General features: G+C 40.3%; 1 protein-coding gene across 3 annotated transcripts in view; it reads left to right on the top strand.

Moving 5' to 3' along the window:
- SEMA3D (semaphorin 3D) overlaps positions 1–15,548 on the top strand; it is a 220,731-nt gene extending 205,183 nt beyond the window's left edge. For 2 of the 3 annotated variants that reach the window (XM_069035409.1, XM_069035400.1), the window contains exons 17-18: positions 1,419–1,558; positions 11,226–15,548. In XM_069035409.1, coding sequence (XP_068891510.1) covers positions 1,419–1,558; positions 11,226–11,639 — 554 coding nt within the window. In that variant the 3' untranslated portion in view covers positions 11,640–15,548. The remainder of the gene's footprint in view (positions 1–1,418; positions 1,559–11,225) is intronic. The other variant, XM_069035417.1, reaches the window with a different exon arrangement.
- The last annotated feature ends 3,979 nt before the right edge of the window (positions 15,549–19,527 follow it).

Here is a 19,527-nt window from a genome sequence, read left to right on the forward strand (position 1 = left end):
TCCAGTTATTCCGTGCCGCTGTGGTGCTGGGTGCCTGCTGCAGACCTCAGTGGGAGGCAGTGCAGAAATCAGAGCTGCTTGCCACGGGATCAAAGCCTGACGTCTGTTGCACAGTCTAGAGGGCTCTGACTGTACATGTGTGCTTGCAGACATAGTTAAAAAGTCAGGGTAAGATTTCCATCAAAGTCAATGGCAAAACTCCTGTTCATCCCAAGGGCCAGAATTTCCTTGCTTGCTGCTTGCCATGACTCTCCAAACACTGATATCTGAGACTGTGCAAAGCTCAAGGTTATAGAAACCCTAGCAGAAAGGCTGACAATGTCACATTTTCCTGGAAGGATAAAGAGATACTGGAAGAGTTAGCTTTATTAGACAAATCTAAAGTCTTGTAGCACAAAAATTGGTATTAATTCTTTGCCCTGACATAGTGCCACCAATAGCAGTTTTATCCACTTGGGGTGACTCCTGTGTGCCATAAACCCTTTAAGCTGACCTGTATCACTCCAGGCTTTTGGCTTATTCAGGCCATTTTTGTTAATTAGTAATATTGTGGTCCTTAAACTTATTTAAATTCAGGGCTCTGCTGTGTGAGGTTCTCTCCCAGACACTTCATTGGCTGCATGAAATTTTTTGGCTCTCCTGAAATCTTAGTGACACAGGGAAATAATGCAGAGAGCTTGAGTTTCTATAGAACTCATATAGGTACTTGTTATATTGAAAGCATGATCCAAAATGGTTTCAATTTTGACATGGAGCTAACTTTTGATTCAGGAGACACTACTGCTTTCACCTTCCTTTCTGTTATTCACAGGGCATAAGAAACATCTTTAGTCTCTTGCCAAGGTAGATAAGATGCAGATAAAACAGACTAGAAAGAGAAATGAAGATGCAGAGATTAGAAATTATTTGCTCAGATTTACAGAAGACCAAGAAAGGATTTCAGATCTCCTCATGGCTCCTTCAGTGTTTGGTCTGAAACATACTACAGAGCATTTCAAATTACACTGAAGGGAGGCAAACTAGTACTTTATCCCTGTGACTCCTTTAAAGTGCTTGGGATGAGCAAACCAGACCATACAATCTAACTTCAGCAGGTTTAGCTCAGGTTTAGTAGTTGCATTACTTAAAGGAAAAATACGGGTCAGATTTTAAATTCCTCAAAGGTGAAAGCCCCAACTTTAAAATGGAGCAAGCTCATGATACAGATTTTATTGACCTCCTTAAAAACCAGTTGCACTGAAGGAAGGTTAGCAGCCGCCTCTAAATCCTCATAGTTATAGTTTAAGCTAAAAGTTAAGTTTCCTTTTGCTTTTTTATAATTCACTCACTCTTATAGCATCTGTTCTGAATCAGGCTATTTTCCCATTGCTTTAAAAAGCAGGTCAGGGTTAATCTCCTGTACCATGTTTGCTTTCCAGGCATTAGTCATGAAACTGCTGATGAAAAGGTGATTTTTGGCATTGAATTTAATTCAACTTTTCTGGAATGTACTCCTAAGTCCCAGCAAGCCTCTATTAGGTGGTATGTTCAGCGCTCTGGAGAAGAACATCGAGAAGAGGTAAGTTATAGTCATCAAGGCAGGTTTCCTCCACAGAGAATTCAGCTGAGCTTTGAGAGGCAGGAGTTACTGGGATTAGTTGATGTTTTGCTTTTCCCTGCCTCACCTTAGGTATCACATAGCATTCTGCTATCACCATTTGGGTCATGCAGTCAGGAAGAGAGAAAAGCATTTGCACTGTATCATAAGCAGATTTTGATATTTATTTTGACTTACCTGCTCATCCTATTAGACATAAAATATTAAAAAGGGAGATAATATAAATCAGTGATAAAAAGTCAAAGCTGTTTTGTCCGATAATTAACACATCTACTTCTATAGGTAAGAGTATGTTCAAAACCCTATGTTTCAATAAAATCTCAGCTCTATTTAGTGTCTGATTGCTTTCCCTTACTATGTTAAGCAGTGTAGCTAAGAATTGCATGTATGGTTTGCTGCCTCTCTCCATCTCTCCCCAGAGAAGGAATGGTCTGCGTGGTTAAAAGGCTTTTTATTTGCTTTTTTTCTTATTAGTGGAGTCTGAGATTTTTTCTTAAGTGGCATCACTGCTCTGATGCAGAGATGTCAGGTTAAGGATTGCTCCTTGCATCTGGTGTAGAAAGCAGTGAGACTTGTGGTGGCCCTTAATTCCTTTGGAGTGCAGCTTTGGGGTCCTCACTGATGGAGAGGCCCTGGAGAATCCTCCAGGTCGCTGCAAACCTCCTGCACAATTTCCTGATGATTTCTTTCTGTGCTAGTGACAAAGGGCCTCTCCAACATGCCTGGAAGGTCAATATCTTGGGACTGGTTTGGACTGGATCTGTGAGTGAGTTTCAAACCTCGGGAGTTTTCATAGCTTTTCTCTTACATGAGTGATTTTGTGTCTGATGCCAAGTCCTGCTGTGATGGCAACCATGGCAACAGGGAAGGAGAAGAGAAATGAACTGCCCTTTCAAAGGAGCTGGTCCCAGGTGCTAGATATGCTTATTTGTTGTATGTTCTTCCAGGACAAAAATTAGTTTAAATGACAGGAGCTGTCAAACATACAACTGGTCTTCCACTGTCAGTGATAATTCATCCTATGAGACTTCCTGAGTGCAGAAAATGTGCTGGTCCTTTCCAAAGGCTGGGGAGATGCAGACCAGGGCAGGTGTCCATGAGAGAATGACTTCTGGGTGAGATGTGACTCATGGCAGTCACCCCAAAGTTGCAACTCCAGTTATGTCTTGGCCCAGAAAGCCGAGTTAGGGGATACCAGAGACTTCTGATTTTCTACCAGGTAAGACAAAATCTTTTCCACAAGGCTGTAAATTGACTGTAACACTGCAGTACTTTTAATTTACTCCCCTTCTTTGCATATGTTTTGGATTGACAAAACTTTTTTTTCCTCTGCTGGGGAAAAAAAAAAGCTTGATTAATTTTTAGACAGGTGCTTGAACACCAAAAGAAAGAGACTACTGGTTTGAAATACTACCTCTAATGTCCATTATAGCCCATATGTGGAAAAAAAATAATTTGCCTTCTGATCAGGTGGCCAAGCACCCTCTCAGCCACAGAGGTTGAAGTGCACACCCAGCTAAAAGTGTATTGGCATTTAAAGGCCTACAGTCATTCATTTTACTGAAATGGAGTTACCTTTACTGTCCCATACATGACACTCTGTGATCACCTTCCCTAAGGCAGCAGTTTGTAAATGCACTCACATATTTGATCAGGGAAACAAGTAAAGTACTTTCTTAATTTTAACCATGTGTTTAAGACTAATTTTAAAGTAAATTTAAGCAGATAGTTAACAGGTTTTCGACTGGGGTGGAGGGGTGATTGTTCTTGTTGATTTCCTTTTCTTGTGTGTGGGGTTTTTATTTTTTTCTGAATGGGAAGTTATGTCAAGTTTTGAGAAGACTCAACCTTTTTAAAAACAATGTATTGCAACTATACCATGAACTACAAACTTTGCACAAAGGAGCTGGTTCCCTGTGAAGAATGTAGTATTCCTATATCATAAGAAATCATAATTTCAAGACTTAAAAGCCTCTTTTGAAGGTCTGCTTTTAAGTCTTATCTGTGTCAATTTAGGGAAAATGATATTATCAGTTGATTTTCTCATAAATCACCAGTTCAGATAGGCCTCTGAAGGTCATGGAACCAAGCTCAAGCTGTCTTTCTTGTTCGATTGTAGAACAAACTGCAGGTCAAACCAACTTTGAGCAAAGTTACGGCATGCTAATGTATATAGCACAGCCTAAATTAAGGCTATACTCTTTTTTGACACACTTTGTATTTCCAAAAGGTTTGTTGTGGCAGTGACTTGGCCCTTCCTACTTGTTCTGAGCCAAATACCAGTTACCCAGGCTTGGTGATGTCCAGTACAGCAGGACTGCCCTGCATGCCAAGGATGTGCACACTGGGAGGGAGTTAGGGAATGTGTGCACATGTGTGGTGTCATTAGAAGCCTCAGCAAGCACACAAAATTCATCTTTGCACATTAACAGCAATGTTTACTGGGCTTGCTCTGTGTAAACAGTTTGACATCTGCTTGCATGAGAAAAGTAAATCTTCTCTAAAAGGCCAGATTAACCTCTGAGCAAATTTAGTAGAAAATTTGAAGGAGAAATCTGCACAGATTTTCTACTACATGAATGTTAAAAGTAGGAAAATAGCTTTTTACCACGTTGTGCCTAAAGCCACAGCAGTGCCTCTGTGATCTAGTTCTGGCAAAATAGAAGTTGTAGCGCATGCTCCTCAGCTCCCAGGGTGGTTTTGTTAGTTGTGGGGTTTTTGGGGGGATTTTGTTTTTTTTTTTTCCATCTGAAGATAATAGCCTATGGAAATGCATAAGCACACATTGAGGATTAGAGGATCGGGTTGCTTAAAGACAGTGTATAGCTATTAGTTTTGTTTGAATCTTGCCAGAAAATTCTAATAATAACAATTTCTAGTATTTTGACCCAGGTTAATTTCAGGATCCTAAAGGTTTGAACTCTTGAACAGACTCAGTTTGCATATATCATATTGGTAGATATCATCTTTAGAGGAAAATTTTTTAAAAGAATCTTTTTTGTTTACTTTTTAAGATAACTGTATTAATCTAGAAATTACATGTTTTCAAATAGCTGAAGTTAAATTCCTAATTTCAGGTATGAATCCCTAAATGAATGACCAGGTCTATAGAGATGCTGAATAATCACTCCTATTTGAGCAATAAGGGTTAACTGGTTAAAATATTAATCCCTTGATAATTTGCAGATCCAGAAATTGAGGTTTTCAGGTTTTCTAACTTGACTTACCAGTGAAAATGAGTTCGTCAGTATAAAAACCTAATTGGAGACCTTCATAGAAAATCCAAAGATCAGAGTAATTGACTTTCATTTCAAAGTACTTCAATTTGACAAAAATACCATATGTGACAGAAACAGTGAGGTCATGTTTAATGTATAGCTTGATCTTTGCTTAACCAGTGTCTTACCATAACTTCTCCCATTACAATTATATTTTCTGCTCTCTCTCTGTCTCCCTTCCTGCAGCAGATTTCTCAAATAACACTGTACATTCTTTTAGTGCATGTCTTAGCAGTGTAACTTATTGTGATGACGATACCATGCTTTGCAAATGACTCCATGCACCTGGAACTTAGGTTACGGACTTTTAGTTCCAGGGCTGGAACTGTAATGTCTCAGCAAGTCTTTAAACTTGGCTTTACAAATAGATGGCTTTGCACTGTCCCAGACATGCACTGCAGCTTCCTGAGGGAAGGGAAAGGGCAAAATCCAGACTAGATGGGGAAGCATTTGGCCCAGCAGGATGTCCCCGACATTTCACCTTTAAGGTCATGGTTCAGAATGTGACTTCCAGGCAGAGCAACCTGTGGGGAGGGACAGGATCTCCTGTGGTACAGAAGCTGTCACCAGGTCATTTTGCTGCCAGTGGGAGTACATTTCCCTGTAGTTTAGGACTGTTTTAAGGTCAGGAGTCAAATATCTAGTGCTTTTGTGGTTAGTGTTGCTCACGCAATTGATCATGTTTGTTCCTGTGCGTGCAGCGTTAGTCACTGGGATGACGGAGAGTGCTTCAGTGCCTGGAGTTCATAGAAAACTCTGGGGATGTCATCTGTTCGTAGTGTCTTAAACTGCTGAAGCTCTCTGAGGCTTAAAACAGATACTGGTTATTTCTCAAAAATGTCCTGGCTTATTTTATGTATGTAATAAGTGTCAGGACTGCAAAAAGCAAATGTGTGGCTCCTGACAAAGGCATTAGTTTTGGTGCCTTGTTGCTCTGAAAAGCATCAGCCCCTCTGCTCTAGACTGCACTTCACCCTGAGTCTCCTGTGGCTCCAGATCTGCCAAGCTGCCACCTCAGCAGCAGGGGACAGAACAAACCATGTGGTCTAAAGTGACAGAATAGGTGCAGATCACTTTTAACTTTCTTCTTTCTGCTCTGCTTGTACTTGGTGGTGAAAATAAATCCACCAAAATGCATGGGGACATTCCAGTTTCTCCTTCAGCAGTTCTCACCCTTTCCATATTCCTGCCCCACAGCTCAGACTGTGTTCTCCTGATGGACCAAACTTAGTCTGATATTTTGGTAGATACAAGAGCTGGATCCACTTTGGGGCAGGACATTTTGCAAGGCACTACATTGTGACCTAGCTCCCCCATCAGAGCAAAGAGATGTTGTTTCATTCCACATTTTAGGCATTTTTTCAATTTATCCAAGACATAAGTTTCCATATATTTCTGCATCTGGAGGTTTTTGCATCATGATGGCAACTTTCTTTGTTACAAACATCTGGTCAAGCAGAATCTTATGAAGAAAGGCCACAGATTCAGTGCCAGCCCTGGAATCTAAGAGTTGGGTGATGGCTGAGTAAGGCAGAGGACACACAGCTAGGACTGAATTTCCCTCTTCTGTCAGGGCTGTGTAATTCAGTGTTTGAATCTTTAGGTCAATCAGAAAGAGGTCAAGAGAGCTGGGAAAAAGAAAAAAAAAGAGAATAATTCTGCAGCCTAAGGACTACTTACAGTTCTTTCACTCTTTTATTTTATTATATTGCTCATTGCCTTTTTTTTTTTTTAATACCTTGAGTTTCTTAAGTAACACTAATATTTTTGACAGTTTTATGGGGAAAGAAGTAACTCTAAACTGAATGACATTTCTGGTTTGATTTGGATATATTGGAGGGGTGATAGGAATGGAGGAGTTTAAAGTTTAGTCTCAGAATAAGAAGTAAACTTCACCTTGAAATGAATAGGAATCATGAGTTTCCATAATGACATTGTACCAGCAACACATTCTTCATTTTTCCTGAGGCTGTTGGTAAATAAAAAAATATGTTAAAAAAAAAATTAACTCTACAGCTGTGTTGGAGCTAAATGATTATTTTCCCATACAAGAGAAACAAAGTCATGTGTAACAATAATGTCAGAAAAACCCTAGAGTGATCTTTATTTCCAGTCAAATGATGAGGATGAAAAAGAGAACAATAGAAAAACAAAGATGAATGTGAATTCGCAGCAAATGTTCCTCATTTTCTTTTCTCCCTCTCTCAATTTGTTCAGGGTTTGCAGCTAACCCATGATTAGTCCAGCTTTACCTTTAACATTTTTTCACATGTTGATTAATGAGGGAAGGCAGGCTTTGAAGCCACTTTCTTCTCCCAGACAGGTGCAGTGTTTTAACTGTGAAAGAGTTGACATGTGAATTATTTGTAAAGAGGGAGCTATCTAAACACATCATTAGCAAGGGACAAAAAGCATTGACCTAACCTGGTGCCACAGCACTTTCAAATCCTTGGTTGTTTTCCAACTTACTGATTGTTTAAAGGTTTGCCATCATTATTGGCAATACTTATTTTTTTCTCCATTATTGAATTCAGGTTGTCAAAATCAAGGGTTAGATTTGCATGGGGATCTTTTCCCTTTGTCAAATATTGCCAGTATCTATAGCATGTGTCATAATTCAGGTAATGTAATTTCTGGAAAACTTATGTGCTTATCATAAAGGGTGAAAGTACAATTCATTGATACAATATTGTCAAAAACCCACTCCCACTTCACTAAGAAAAGAAAGCTATTGGTAATCAATTGCTTCATTTTTTGTGGTTTATAAGTTGTTTCCTGTGGAACAAAACTATGTCTCTCATGTTTAAGTTTTATTGTATGCTCAAATTTAAGCACGTCAGCAAGCTTTTTACAAATTTAAGCCTGGGTACTTCTGAATTGTTAAATCCTATTTAGAAATATTTTAGAAGAGTTACTGATTTTGACAAGGTGGGGGGTTGAAACAGTGAATCCACAGTTGACCAAAACAAAATTTCTTTTATCTAAGTAGTCTTTTTACTTTCCTCAGAATTTAATAAAATACATTTTACATCTATAGGTCAGGAACCAAAGACCACATTAAACATTCAAGTGAAAGGTTAAAGATCTACTACCAAGTAATGAAATGCCAGGTGTTTATGAAACTCCAGAGCCCTGTGGGGAGGAAAGTAGAGGAGAAAGACAGGAGGAGTTCTGAACCTGTGGGTAAAACAACATAAACAGGATACCAAAAAGAGAAGTGAGAGGGGGGAAGCAGTAATGAAGTGTTGCTCAATATGTGTGAAATCGGAGCCATAATTTTATCCTGCCAGAGGAGTAGAAAGAAATGAACAATGAAGGCACAGAGGAGGAGGTGACAGTCACCCTAAATCAATGTCCAAGGTTAACACAGGACATTGTGTAGGAACATTGCTTCATTAAAAATAGGAGTCATGATGGGCTGGGATTAAGGGACACAACCAGTTTAGACTTCTACCTTCCTCTGCAGTATCCCAAGGCGGGGGGTGGGGGACAGCTCCATCAGTTAACACATTTATGGCTATTACACAAATGGCAAATAGTTATGAGTAGCAGGGTGCTGGACTTGGGGGTCCAGAGATCTTTTCAAGTCTAGATCTGCCATTATTCTGCCTTTCTTTCTGAAAAGAGGCGAAGCCCTAGTGAGGGCACTTTGGACTGGCACCCAGCCAGCCAGAACAGCCAACTGGAGCCCTTCCAAGTGTGGGAGGTGCACAGCTGTCAAGATGCTCTAGACTACAATACTGGCAGAGCCACTGGCAGGCAGATGCTACTGCTGCGATTGCATCAAGCCCCAAGCTCAAAGACATCAGTGCTGTTTTCACTCAGACAATGTGGGAACTTGGTCTTTGCACAGTGCCTTATGAAACCCAAATGTCTGGAAGTTAGCTGCTTCTTCCCATGCTTTTCCCTCAGTTTCGCAAACTTGGATCTTCATGCTGACACGAAGTCTGGGCAGAAGAAAGGGATTTCCTTGTCGTGTTGCAGCAGCCGGGCCTCCAAACACTTCCACCTGGCCCCTGCTCCAGCTTCTCTCTGTGGAGCACAGCACCACAAGGAAACACCTGCCCTAGACATTTTTTTGCCTACAGCTCCTTATTTGTGGACTCTTTTATAAATTTTATGCTCCTGTTTTTACTATAAAAAAAGGAACATTTACTTGGAGTGAAGTGTCACTAGCTGATCCAACTGAGGACTAGTGCCCTGTGGTGTGGGTTCTGTAAAAGAAGAGTGGCCTTTTCTGCTTTGTCTCCCTGTTATCTTCTGTGCATGTGCTTGTGGCTTGACCATAATTTCTCTGATTTAAGCTCAGTGTGGTAAATCAGAAGTAGCTTGTGCTCTTGTAGCACCTGTTGTCAGGACAATCGATTTTCCAGGAACTTCCTGAAATTTGTATCATTTTACCCTCTGGGTACTGAGTAGACATGCTTATATACAGTTTACAAACAATGAAGCTAAAGCTTCCAACACCAACAAATGGGGGCAGGAGCCAAAAAATACTTGACCAGAGAAAAAGGCAACCAGAGCTATAATCTGACCTGCTTCTGTAGCAGCTGATTTCTTGTCTCTGCTGCTCTCATACCAGTGGAAGTACACAGGCCCATATCCATCCATCCATATTGACTTGCCTACATACCTGTCTAATCCATATGTTACTGAAGACTGTTACAGCTGAAACAGTAGGAAACAAAAGTCTCTCTCTGTGGTTGTATTATATTTATGTGTATTGTTTTTTCTGGTGATCTCAATATGGTCTCTCAAACTTTTTTAATGATTTCAAGGTCATTGTCATAGAAACTTAGAAAAGAGTAAAGCTAAAAGCCCTGGAAGGTCATCTCATCCATCTCTTTGCTCCAAGAGACTTTATTATGATAAAGTACTAGTGAGTTAGAATCATAACAGATGGAGAATCATATGTATGTATAAATTTTTTCCCATGAAGTAGCAGAGGGAATCGTGTGCAGATTTTTTACATAAAGAAACAGTGTGTAGCTTACCCACTGTGAATAAATCTAATTTAGTCATCTTTATGCCTCCCTGATCTTCATCTTCTGAAGTTTGCTGGAGGGTCAGATGTGCACTCTGGGAAATTTTCCAGATTCTGTGTTGGTTCTTTCTGCCCACAGACCCCCCTTCTCAAACCCCCTACCCAGCCCTGAGCTGAAGTTTTCCCCCATGGTATTGATGCCACCAGCAGGGCCGAGGCAGCCTCCAGCAGCAATCCAGGTCTGTAGTGCCAGCTGTGCTGCAGCCTCTGCGTGGCAGCAGAGCACAGCGCGCCCGGGAGGGAACAGCTTGGGACACACTGGCGTCATTTTCGAAGGAAGTGCTGGTGTTGGACATCGGGACTTAGGGCTCTGCTTTCTACTTCCACCTCTGCTACTCATCTTTATATGGTCTTTGGCAAATCACTTACCTTCTGTGTTTCCCAGCTGCAGAAATACTTGGGTGCCAGTGCCCCATCCTGTTTTTTGGTTTGGTTTTGGTTTTCTTTTGAGGGGGGATGCTATTTTTTGATTTAGGTTATTTTGGAAATAATTTTCAGATTACCAGATAGTAACTGACCTGACAGTGTTACTAGTCTTAAGGTACACCTTCTTTTAACGTGTATGACCCATATTTTTTTAAATATTGCTATTTGTAAATGAAATTACAGGTCCACACTTGCAGACTTCAGCTCCCACTCGCATTCTTGCTGTTTTGTTCAGAGTTTTTATTTTTTTTGTTCTTATTTTTCTCTTAGTTATTCTCCACAGATCTTAGCAATAAAAGAACTGTACTTTGTTTTATCCATCCAGCCTTACTCTGCCTGCTTTTAATCACATCTCAGTGAGTCAAAGTCAGGATCAACTTCCTTTTGTAAAACTTGGTTGAAGAAGATCAAAACCACAGCATTTCTCTTTAAAAATCAGTAGTAGTTTTCATATCCATTGTAACAGGGCCTCAGCACTGCAGATATATACAAGCACTCTGGTATTTTGGATGTATTACAGATACCTCAAAAAGAGCAGTTAAAAAAATGAATGGGATTTGTGGCAGTAAATAGCTCCCCTTCCTTGGAGAATGCAGCTTCCCTCACTGCACTGTGGTGTGATGAGTGTTGCTGTCTGTCCTGTCAGCTGTACAGCACGTGTCTTTTGCTACTGCATGCTGAGTGTCCATGATCCAGATGTTGCAGTCAGGAACAGGACTCAGACCCCGAAGGAACTGCTGGTTTCTGTCCCAGCTGCACCTTAGGGATGGGACACGCCATGTGCCAGCCAGGCCTTGTCTCCACCAGCATAGCACTGACACACATCTCATTTTGACCATGAGACTCACCTCCTCTATTCTTTTTTTGTCCAACCCCACAGCTGAAGGCTGATGAAAGGATCATTAAAACGGAGCATGGGCTGCTGATCCGCAGCTTGCAGAGAAGGGACGCAGGAGCCTATTTTTGCAAAGCCCAGGAGCACACCTTTGTCCACACCATCGTGAAGCTGAATTTAAACGTCATTGAGAATGGACAGATGGAAAGCACTCAGAAAACTGAGGACGAGGAGGGCCGGGTGAGGGATTTGCTGACGGAGTCCCGGCTGAGGTACAAGGACTACATCCAGCTGGTCAGCAGCCCCAGCTTTAGCCTGGATGAGTACTGTGAACAGATGTGGCACCGGGAGAAGCGGCGGCAGCGCAACAAAGGTGGTGCCAAATGGAAGCATGTGCAGGAGATGAAAAAAAAGCGAAACCGAAGGCACCACGAGCCAGCCAGGCCACCATCGACGTAGTTTGTAAATGCTATTTAAAGAAAGGACATTTGCCGTGAAAAAAAAAAATACTGTGTTCTGGTTTTGTGCATCTTGCCTATGAATTAGTACTGCTTCTTATTGAAATCAGAAAACTTACCATCACTATTAATCTGTGTGAGACTGTACAGTGGGATTCAATGCCAAATGAGATGTTTCTTATTGGAGTGCCACACACCAGGCAGTAATTTCAAATGCATTCATTAAAAAAGAAAAGATGTACACTGTTAGCTAATTTCTGGGTAGCCTTAGACTTTGTGAGCTGTGTTCTTTACTTCCTGCATAATTTTCACATAGGATTTAGTGTCTGTGTTCCCGTGTTAACATTTGCTGCCACATTCCACCCCAGAGGTGGCTACGTTTCAGGGGAAGGCAGATGTACTTCCAGTTCTTTGGCATCTTTCTGAGTAAGAAGCATGGTAGAAATGTGTGACAGATCTGCAAAAATACCCACTAATTTTACCCACTGGGCCTGTATACAGGCACATGGGTGAGGTTTGCTAGCACAGAGAGGCACAGCAAAAAATCAAATTAAGTTTTGGCTTAGGGACAGCATTCATTCTCCCCATAAAAAAGAGAAAGCATAATGATAGTTTAAGAGAGGGGAATTATCGAGCATTACTCAAACTCGTTAGTGTTTGAGTAGCCACCAGTTTGCAGTCCATCTGCTGAAATGAAATGTTGACTCTAATTGAAATTGCCACCTAGATGTTTGGGAGTAAATTTCCTGAGTGGTCCATGGGAGGTATGTGCACAAATCCTATTAACAAATAATGGGATTCCTGCCTGCACCTCTCCTATGTCTCTAAAGGTTTGACACTGACTGTTTCTCTGGCCCTTTGCTGGGTTTGTTTTATGCAGAGGAAAAGAAAATTAAAAGACAACAACAAGGCTAAATGAAAGACGATGAGGGAAAATATTTAGTGGCTGAGACCAGTGCTCTTGACACAGAGCTGACATTCCTCAGATGTGTGCATCCTTTGGGATATTTTTCTCAAAGGTCTTCTGTATTTTTAAGTTGAAAATTTGCATTGTTGGAATTAATACTTTTATTATAATTAAATAAGAGATGTCCACATGTAAATAAAACTTGAAACTTAGAAATTTGCTGTATACCATAATTTCATTTGTAAAGTGTTCCTTTTTCCTTGGTTTATATTTTGAGTTTAATAATGTAAATTTTTCCACAGAAGCAAGAAATACTGGCCTCATCCTCGTCTATTTTACATTGATATTATTCAGCTGATTTTATTCCTGATATGCAGCAACAAACACAAGCTCAAAATCAGGCCTACTGTCTCCTCTCATGAGTCACAGCCCCCCTCTCCTCTCTTCCATCTAACCTCCCTCCGTTTTGCCTTTCACGCCTTTTTGAGTGTGAAATGACAAATTAGCCACTTCCTCACATGGAAGAGAGCTTTGATGGATACCAAAATGACAGACTTTACTTGTTTCTCATGCATTCTACAGATCTTGAGAGCAAAGTCTGTGGGAAACCCGTGCAATTGATGTACACCTCATTAAGGGACCAAAACTGTTGGCTCTGAAGCACTTGCCCGTGCTGGTGTTTGTGTGCGCATTCAGTCACAGATCTAAAATTGTGCAGGTCCAATTTGCATCTTTGTTCATTTCCTCTCTGTTGAAAGTCGGATATGGTAAAGTGTTTGTCAGATTTCAGAAAGGAATCTCAGCTTACCCACGTTTCTTGTAAAACCCGAAAGCTGCGTTTGCATGTGTTGTACAAAAGCCAGCGATACCATATGTCATTAATTTTAGATGCTTTTTTAATAGGAGATATATGAGTTAATTAGGAGATATTAGATAGCATGCATACAATGCTTTGATAGTGTAAAGCACTGAGTGCTAAATATTATAAAATACATCTGTGGAGAGAAGGGAATTTCTCAGCACAGGACCTTTAATCAGCAGAAAGACTGATGCTGAAGATACTAACCAGTCATACAGTACTTTGAGAAGATGCAGAGAACTTCTTGGCATTTTTGCTGCAAAATAATGTAGACCAGGCATTTCACAAGAGGCTCATCAATTTGGATACCTTGATTTTAAGGCCAGTTAAGACTACTTAGAGAAGGTATGGGTGTATTAAACTACTACATGTAAAGTGCAGGGATACTTAATATTCTTGGCTGGAAGATTATGCTGTCACCATATAGAACCTGCCTAGTAATTCCTTATTAGATTTTTATCAGTCCACAAAGTCCCACTTCTCTAGCTTGGACATTAGGGAAATGAGTGGAACCACACCAAAGCTATGGAATAGCAGGTGGGCTGCATTCACATGCACTGGTAAGGGATCCACTCTCCTCATCAGTGGTGACATGGTACTTCAATTATTGAATGTCAGACTACTCTCATCACACGATGCCTACTTCATAAAAAGCAAACCAGCGTAATCTTTTGTACTTTTTCTCCTCCGTGAAAGCTAAATCATCTTGATTTATGTTTAGGTGTGATTGGGGTTTGCATTCTACAAATGAACCCCCCCCCCAACTGACTTTAGCAGATATCTGGGATAAGGGTCTCCGTACTGGGAACATTAGATTTAAATTGTTGAATTAAAATGTTACTGCTCTTAAAAATCACTTCCATTTCTTTTATTTCAAATGTTCTTGCAATGAGATTCTTTTTAAAGAGATGACCTCATAAGTCTGGGGTATAGTGGTAGCATAAAACCCCAAGTGAGATATAAGGCCTCTTCCATCATGGGAAATAAATTCAATATCCTCCAAACCAGTGTGTTACATTGGGTTCATTCCACCCCAGGGAACATATTTAATAATCCTGCATAGATAAAAGTCTGTATTTTGGTATACTGGGTAAGATGAATGCTGTAGCTGGCAGGGGTAGCACGTCTCATACAGTGCAGGTAATACACATGCGAGGAAGCCAGGGGACCGTGGAGACCAAGGAATGAGAGGGATAGATTGTGAATCACTACTGGAGGTAAGGCAGGGTTTTGTTAGGCAGGACTCAACAATGCAAACACAAGAACAGGAACAGGAGGAGCAGTGGGTCTTTCCCACAAACTGCAGTCCCAGAGGGAGGTTCAGAGATGAGCTCAACCAGAAACTGTAACAGAGGAGTATCCTTCTCTTTTCAAAAAGATTTCATCTTTTGTATAATTTAGAGGCTCAACTTGAAGTCTGCTTAAATTTCAGTTCAATGATTTGGGGATCAGCTGGGCTGCTGTGAGCTATACTATGAGCCACAACAGGCCCGTAGTTAAAGTGAAACTGAGCCCTGCCTTTTTGAAGAGCTCCATAAAAATTTAAGTTGAATGAGTTTTTGGTACAGAGTGGAAAAAAGTTGCCTCCACATCAATAACTGTAGCTTTTAAACAGATCCCCTAGTGCATTGATCCAAATATCATGAGGTTCAACAAGGCCAAGTATCAGGTCCTGCATTTTGGCCACAAAGAAACCCCTGCACTGCTACAGGCTGGGACAGGAGTTGGAAAGTGGCCCAGTGGAAGAGGAGCTGGTGGTGCTGGTCCTCTGTGGCTGATCATGAGCCAGCGTATCCCCAGGTGGCCAGGAAGGTCCGTGGTGCCTGGGCTGTATCAGGAGTAGCATGGCCATCAGGACCAGGGAAGAGATTCTTCCTCTCTGCTTGGCACTGGTGAGGCCACACCTCGAGTGCTGTGTCCACCTCTGAGCCCTTCCAATCTGAAAAGGACAAGGAGATACTGGAGTGTGTCCAGCAAAGGGCAGGGCTTGTGAAATGACCAGAGAACATCTTCTGGGGAATGACTGAGGGAGCTGGGGGTGCTTAGTCTTGAGGAGACTCAGTTGGGACCTCATCATTCTCCACAACTTCTGAAAGGAGGGTGTAGTGAGGTGTGGGCCAGCCTTTTCTGCTGTGCCTGCAGTGAGAGGACCAGAGGAAATGGCTTCAAGCTGAGACAGGGGAGATTCAAATTAGATATTAGAAATAATTTTTTTTCTGCCTGGGTGGTCAGGCAGTGGAATGGGCTGCCCAGAGAGGTGGTGGAGTCACCCTCCCTGGAGGTGTTTAAGAGACACCTGGATCTGGTCCTGGGTGATGTGGTTTAGTGGTTCAAGGGTTACAGGGGCAATGCTGGGTTGACAGTTGTACTAAATGGCCTAAAAGGCCTCTTCCAATTTTATGGTTCTATGATTTTAATCTCTGTTTCTATATGATACAAGATATTTATTTGAATATGCATTCAACAGGGATTACAGTTATTAATATATTGTCTTTTTCTTCAACAAAACCTTCTATTGACCATACTTCAGCAACGGGTCAGTGCTGGACTGAACCAAAGTCTTTTCAAGCAGATTCTTAGAATAACCAACACAATGTGAGCTGTAGTTATAAAAATGCTGAAAACTGATATAAGCTTTAAAGCCCAACAGGGCTCTAAACTTTGCAGCCATCTTGCAGTCAGTTAAAATAAAACAGAAAATGGGATTAGCAGAAAAAGGAATAAAGTATTAACACTTACTCTGATAAACTTGTTCTGTTACTGGAAACCGTTCCAACAACAGGTGTGAATGTGTGTTCGTGCCATAAGCAAATACTTTTCCCTCTAAGCAGTTAAGCTTATATTGCTTGAGGTATCTAAGAGCCTGAGTACTTTCCAGCTCATATGTAGATTTTGAACCCAGTTCTTGTATCATTCATAATGAAGTAATTAGGCTAAATGCAACAGATATCCCCTGGTTTATGTGCTTTTGAGATCAGAAGATCCCTACAGTTCGAATGCTATGAACCTCTTATTCAAACCATTATGGATATTGATCTTCATTTAACATTTCAGATAATGAATAATTATTTGTTATCATTACTCACTGATCATGTAATGAGCCTGTGTCCCATAATAATGTCTCAATATTTAATAACAGCTAATGGAAATCAAGTTTGCTGACATTTTTTCATACGAGCATATCTGTACAGGACTGCATATACAAATGTCTTATTTTCTGTTTATTTTGTAACAGAGGTTAATTTGCAAAAGGCAAGTGCAGTTTCAAAAATCAAGGTTCATCTCAGCCTCTGCTGACAGCAGAGATTAAAATCTTTCTGGAACTGATCTGAAGTCTAAGTACACTATAATCTATAGTCTGGTAGTCAAATCCCAAATCTTTGTGCTGCTCTGTGGAGTATATTGCCCTGGTTCTTTTTGCACACAGTTATAGATGAGATGTGGAGGTCTAAGGAATTACATCTGCATGAATGGAAAATTAAGCCCACATGTCTCTCTAATATATTCTGTTCCATTTTATAAACTTTAAATGGTCTCCCATGTAATATTTTACCATAGTGTTGCTAATGTTACCCTGAACTAGGCTGCTGTCATTAGCTGAAGTGTGACATTCTTTGCAGTTGTAATCCAGATTTCGAGGTTTGTAAAGTAAATTCATTACAGTAGAAAAAATGAAGTCATGTGAAAAGAGTTTAATTATTAATTCTACAAAAGAGATTTATAAGATTTTATTTCCACATATCAAAATAGTGGTTATCTGAAAATGTCTTAGAAACACCAGGATTTATTTTCCCTTTTTGTACAGGTAAGGATACAAAACAAATTGTTATCTTGAGGTTCTGTCTTGCCATTGTGTGTCTGAAACATCTGGTGTGACAGCTGTGGCAAGACTTTTTATCTGCTTGATCTTTTCTTCTCCCAGTAAGTCCATTGTCCCCTGCCTTTCAGACTCTGCTCTAGCAGATAACCCCACTTTTATATGGAGGAGGACTTCAGAATCAGGTGTTTTGTGACATATAAACATCCCTGCACAGTCTGCCTTCAGATCTGTAGCGTGAACTTTAGCATTCAGTTTCATATGCAAACCAGACACTGTGAGGTAAATTGGAGACCAGATGGAGTTTTCATTCACAAAGAAGGTTTTTGGGGCTGTTGCTGAGAGGTCTCCTTTCTCTTTTTGCTGATGTGGTTGCTGCGTATAATTTAAAATCAAACTATTTTGTGCTTAAAAGCATAACATTTCCCACATGATGTAAAAAAAAACAAAAAGAGGAACATTTCCAGGTGATTTAATTTTAATATGGACTGTTGGTCCAATATCAATGCAATGGTTCAGATACTACAAGCCAAGAAAATAATCTGTTCAAACAGCAATGGATGTGATATCTGTAAGGAGCCTGGACACATCTCAGTTTTGGTGGTATTTCATATTCTTCTTCCTTCTCCCTGTGGTATAGAAGTGCTTTGGCTGGATTTTGGGAATTTTTTGGGGTGTTTTTTTCAGTTTGTTTTTTTGGGAGGGCCTCTTTTGGTGGTCTGGGTTTTTCGGCCTTTTGGGGTTTTTTGGTTGTTTGGTTGGTTTTTGTTTGCTTTGTTTTGTGTGTATGCGAGTGTTCGGTTTGCTTTTTGTGTTCTACTCTGTTTTCTTTCATGCTGTTTCTCCTACTAGAAGGAACCATGCCCAAAGCCAGATGCTTTCCAGTGGTGCAATATGTGACAAAGCAATAAGAGCAACAGAAGGCTTGGCAGGTATTTTGGTATGGAGACGGCACAGTCCATTTGCAAGACACAAAATCTTAAGGCTTAAATGACTACGCTGAGAGTTCAGAGACCTTAGTGCACTTCCCTGGCCCAAGTGGAAACTGCAGTTAGATTTATAGAAAGTATGTTTTAATTGATTAATTTTTTTTTCTCAAAATATTTTTAAAATCTGCATTTTCAAACCTCCCTTTGCAAAAAAACCCAAAAAACCCCAAACCAAACAAACTAAAAAAGTCCCCAGAAGATCAAAGAGAAATCAGCATCAGAGGTTTTCCATATCCTCCTTCAGAGATTTCATGTAACTTTCTCCCAGGATGCTTTTTGTAGAAATTAATTGTAATAATCACATATTAAGACTGCCTGTGAACATGTCTTGGCTGTAAAAAGTGGATGAAAAGCATATGAGTCTATAAAAATAAAATGAAAAAATGAAAATATACTATTTCCAAATATTTACATTCTTTTTCAGTTTTGGTGATGATGCATCTACGTCCCATCTTCCCCCATGACTGTCTCAGAATGTCTATTGGCTGGGAACAACGAAGAGTTTACAGGAGCATATAATCTCCAAATTACAAATTCCGAAATGAAAAGTCACATTAAATGGACTGGCTGGAAGGATTATGATTAATATCTCACTTTTGGCCAACAAAGATTGTGTTTCCTCTTAAAGTGAAATTTATGACTCTGCCCAGCACAGGAATTGTATGCCATATAGCTTCTTTTTTTATTTATAAGGCATAAGTGGTTCTCAGGTTGATTTTGAGAGTTAGGATGATTTTCACTCTGTAATAAAACTATTTATAGAGTAATAAGACTGAAGTATCTATTTGTACGTGTTGCAGCTCACTGAGTTGATATTATAGCAGAACTGTAGTTTAAATAATCTACATTTTTGCCAGACCTGCTGGACTATTACGTATTTTGATTTTATATGCAAAGGTAACTGAAACAAATGTATATTTCATTAGTACTATAAGAAACAGAAAAATCTGAGGTTTTGCCTCTTTTTTAAACCCATGTAAAACTGCAGCGTAAAACACAAGATTTCAGGGAAGCGAAGTCTGCAGCATGCTATGGAAATGGCAAGGGTGTTAAGGCAAGGTTCAGTTATCTGAAGTGTCTTACTTAGAAGTCTTTCCTGAGTGAGGACTGTCTAAGATTCACCACTCCACTGAGAATGTGCTTAAGGCCAGCAGAGTGACTTTACAGACAACTTAGAGAAGCAATGGGTTGCACAGTGGTTGATGCAGAGCAATACACAATAGGTAGCTCTACGCTTATTAATTTAAATTCAATAATAGCTTTTTAATGCGTAGGTGATTAGCAACAACCATTGTCCTTAAAAACTACACTGACATT

Source organism: Aphelocoma coerulescens, chromosome 1A (assembly GCF_041296385.1).
Source record: "Aphelocoma coerulescens isolate FSJ_1873_10779 chromosome 1A, UR_Acoe_1.0, whole genome shotgun sequence".
NCBI lineage: Eukaryota > Metazoa > Chordata > Aves > Passeriformes > Corvidae > Aphelocoma > Aphelocoma coerulescens.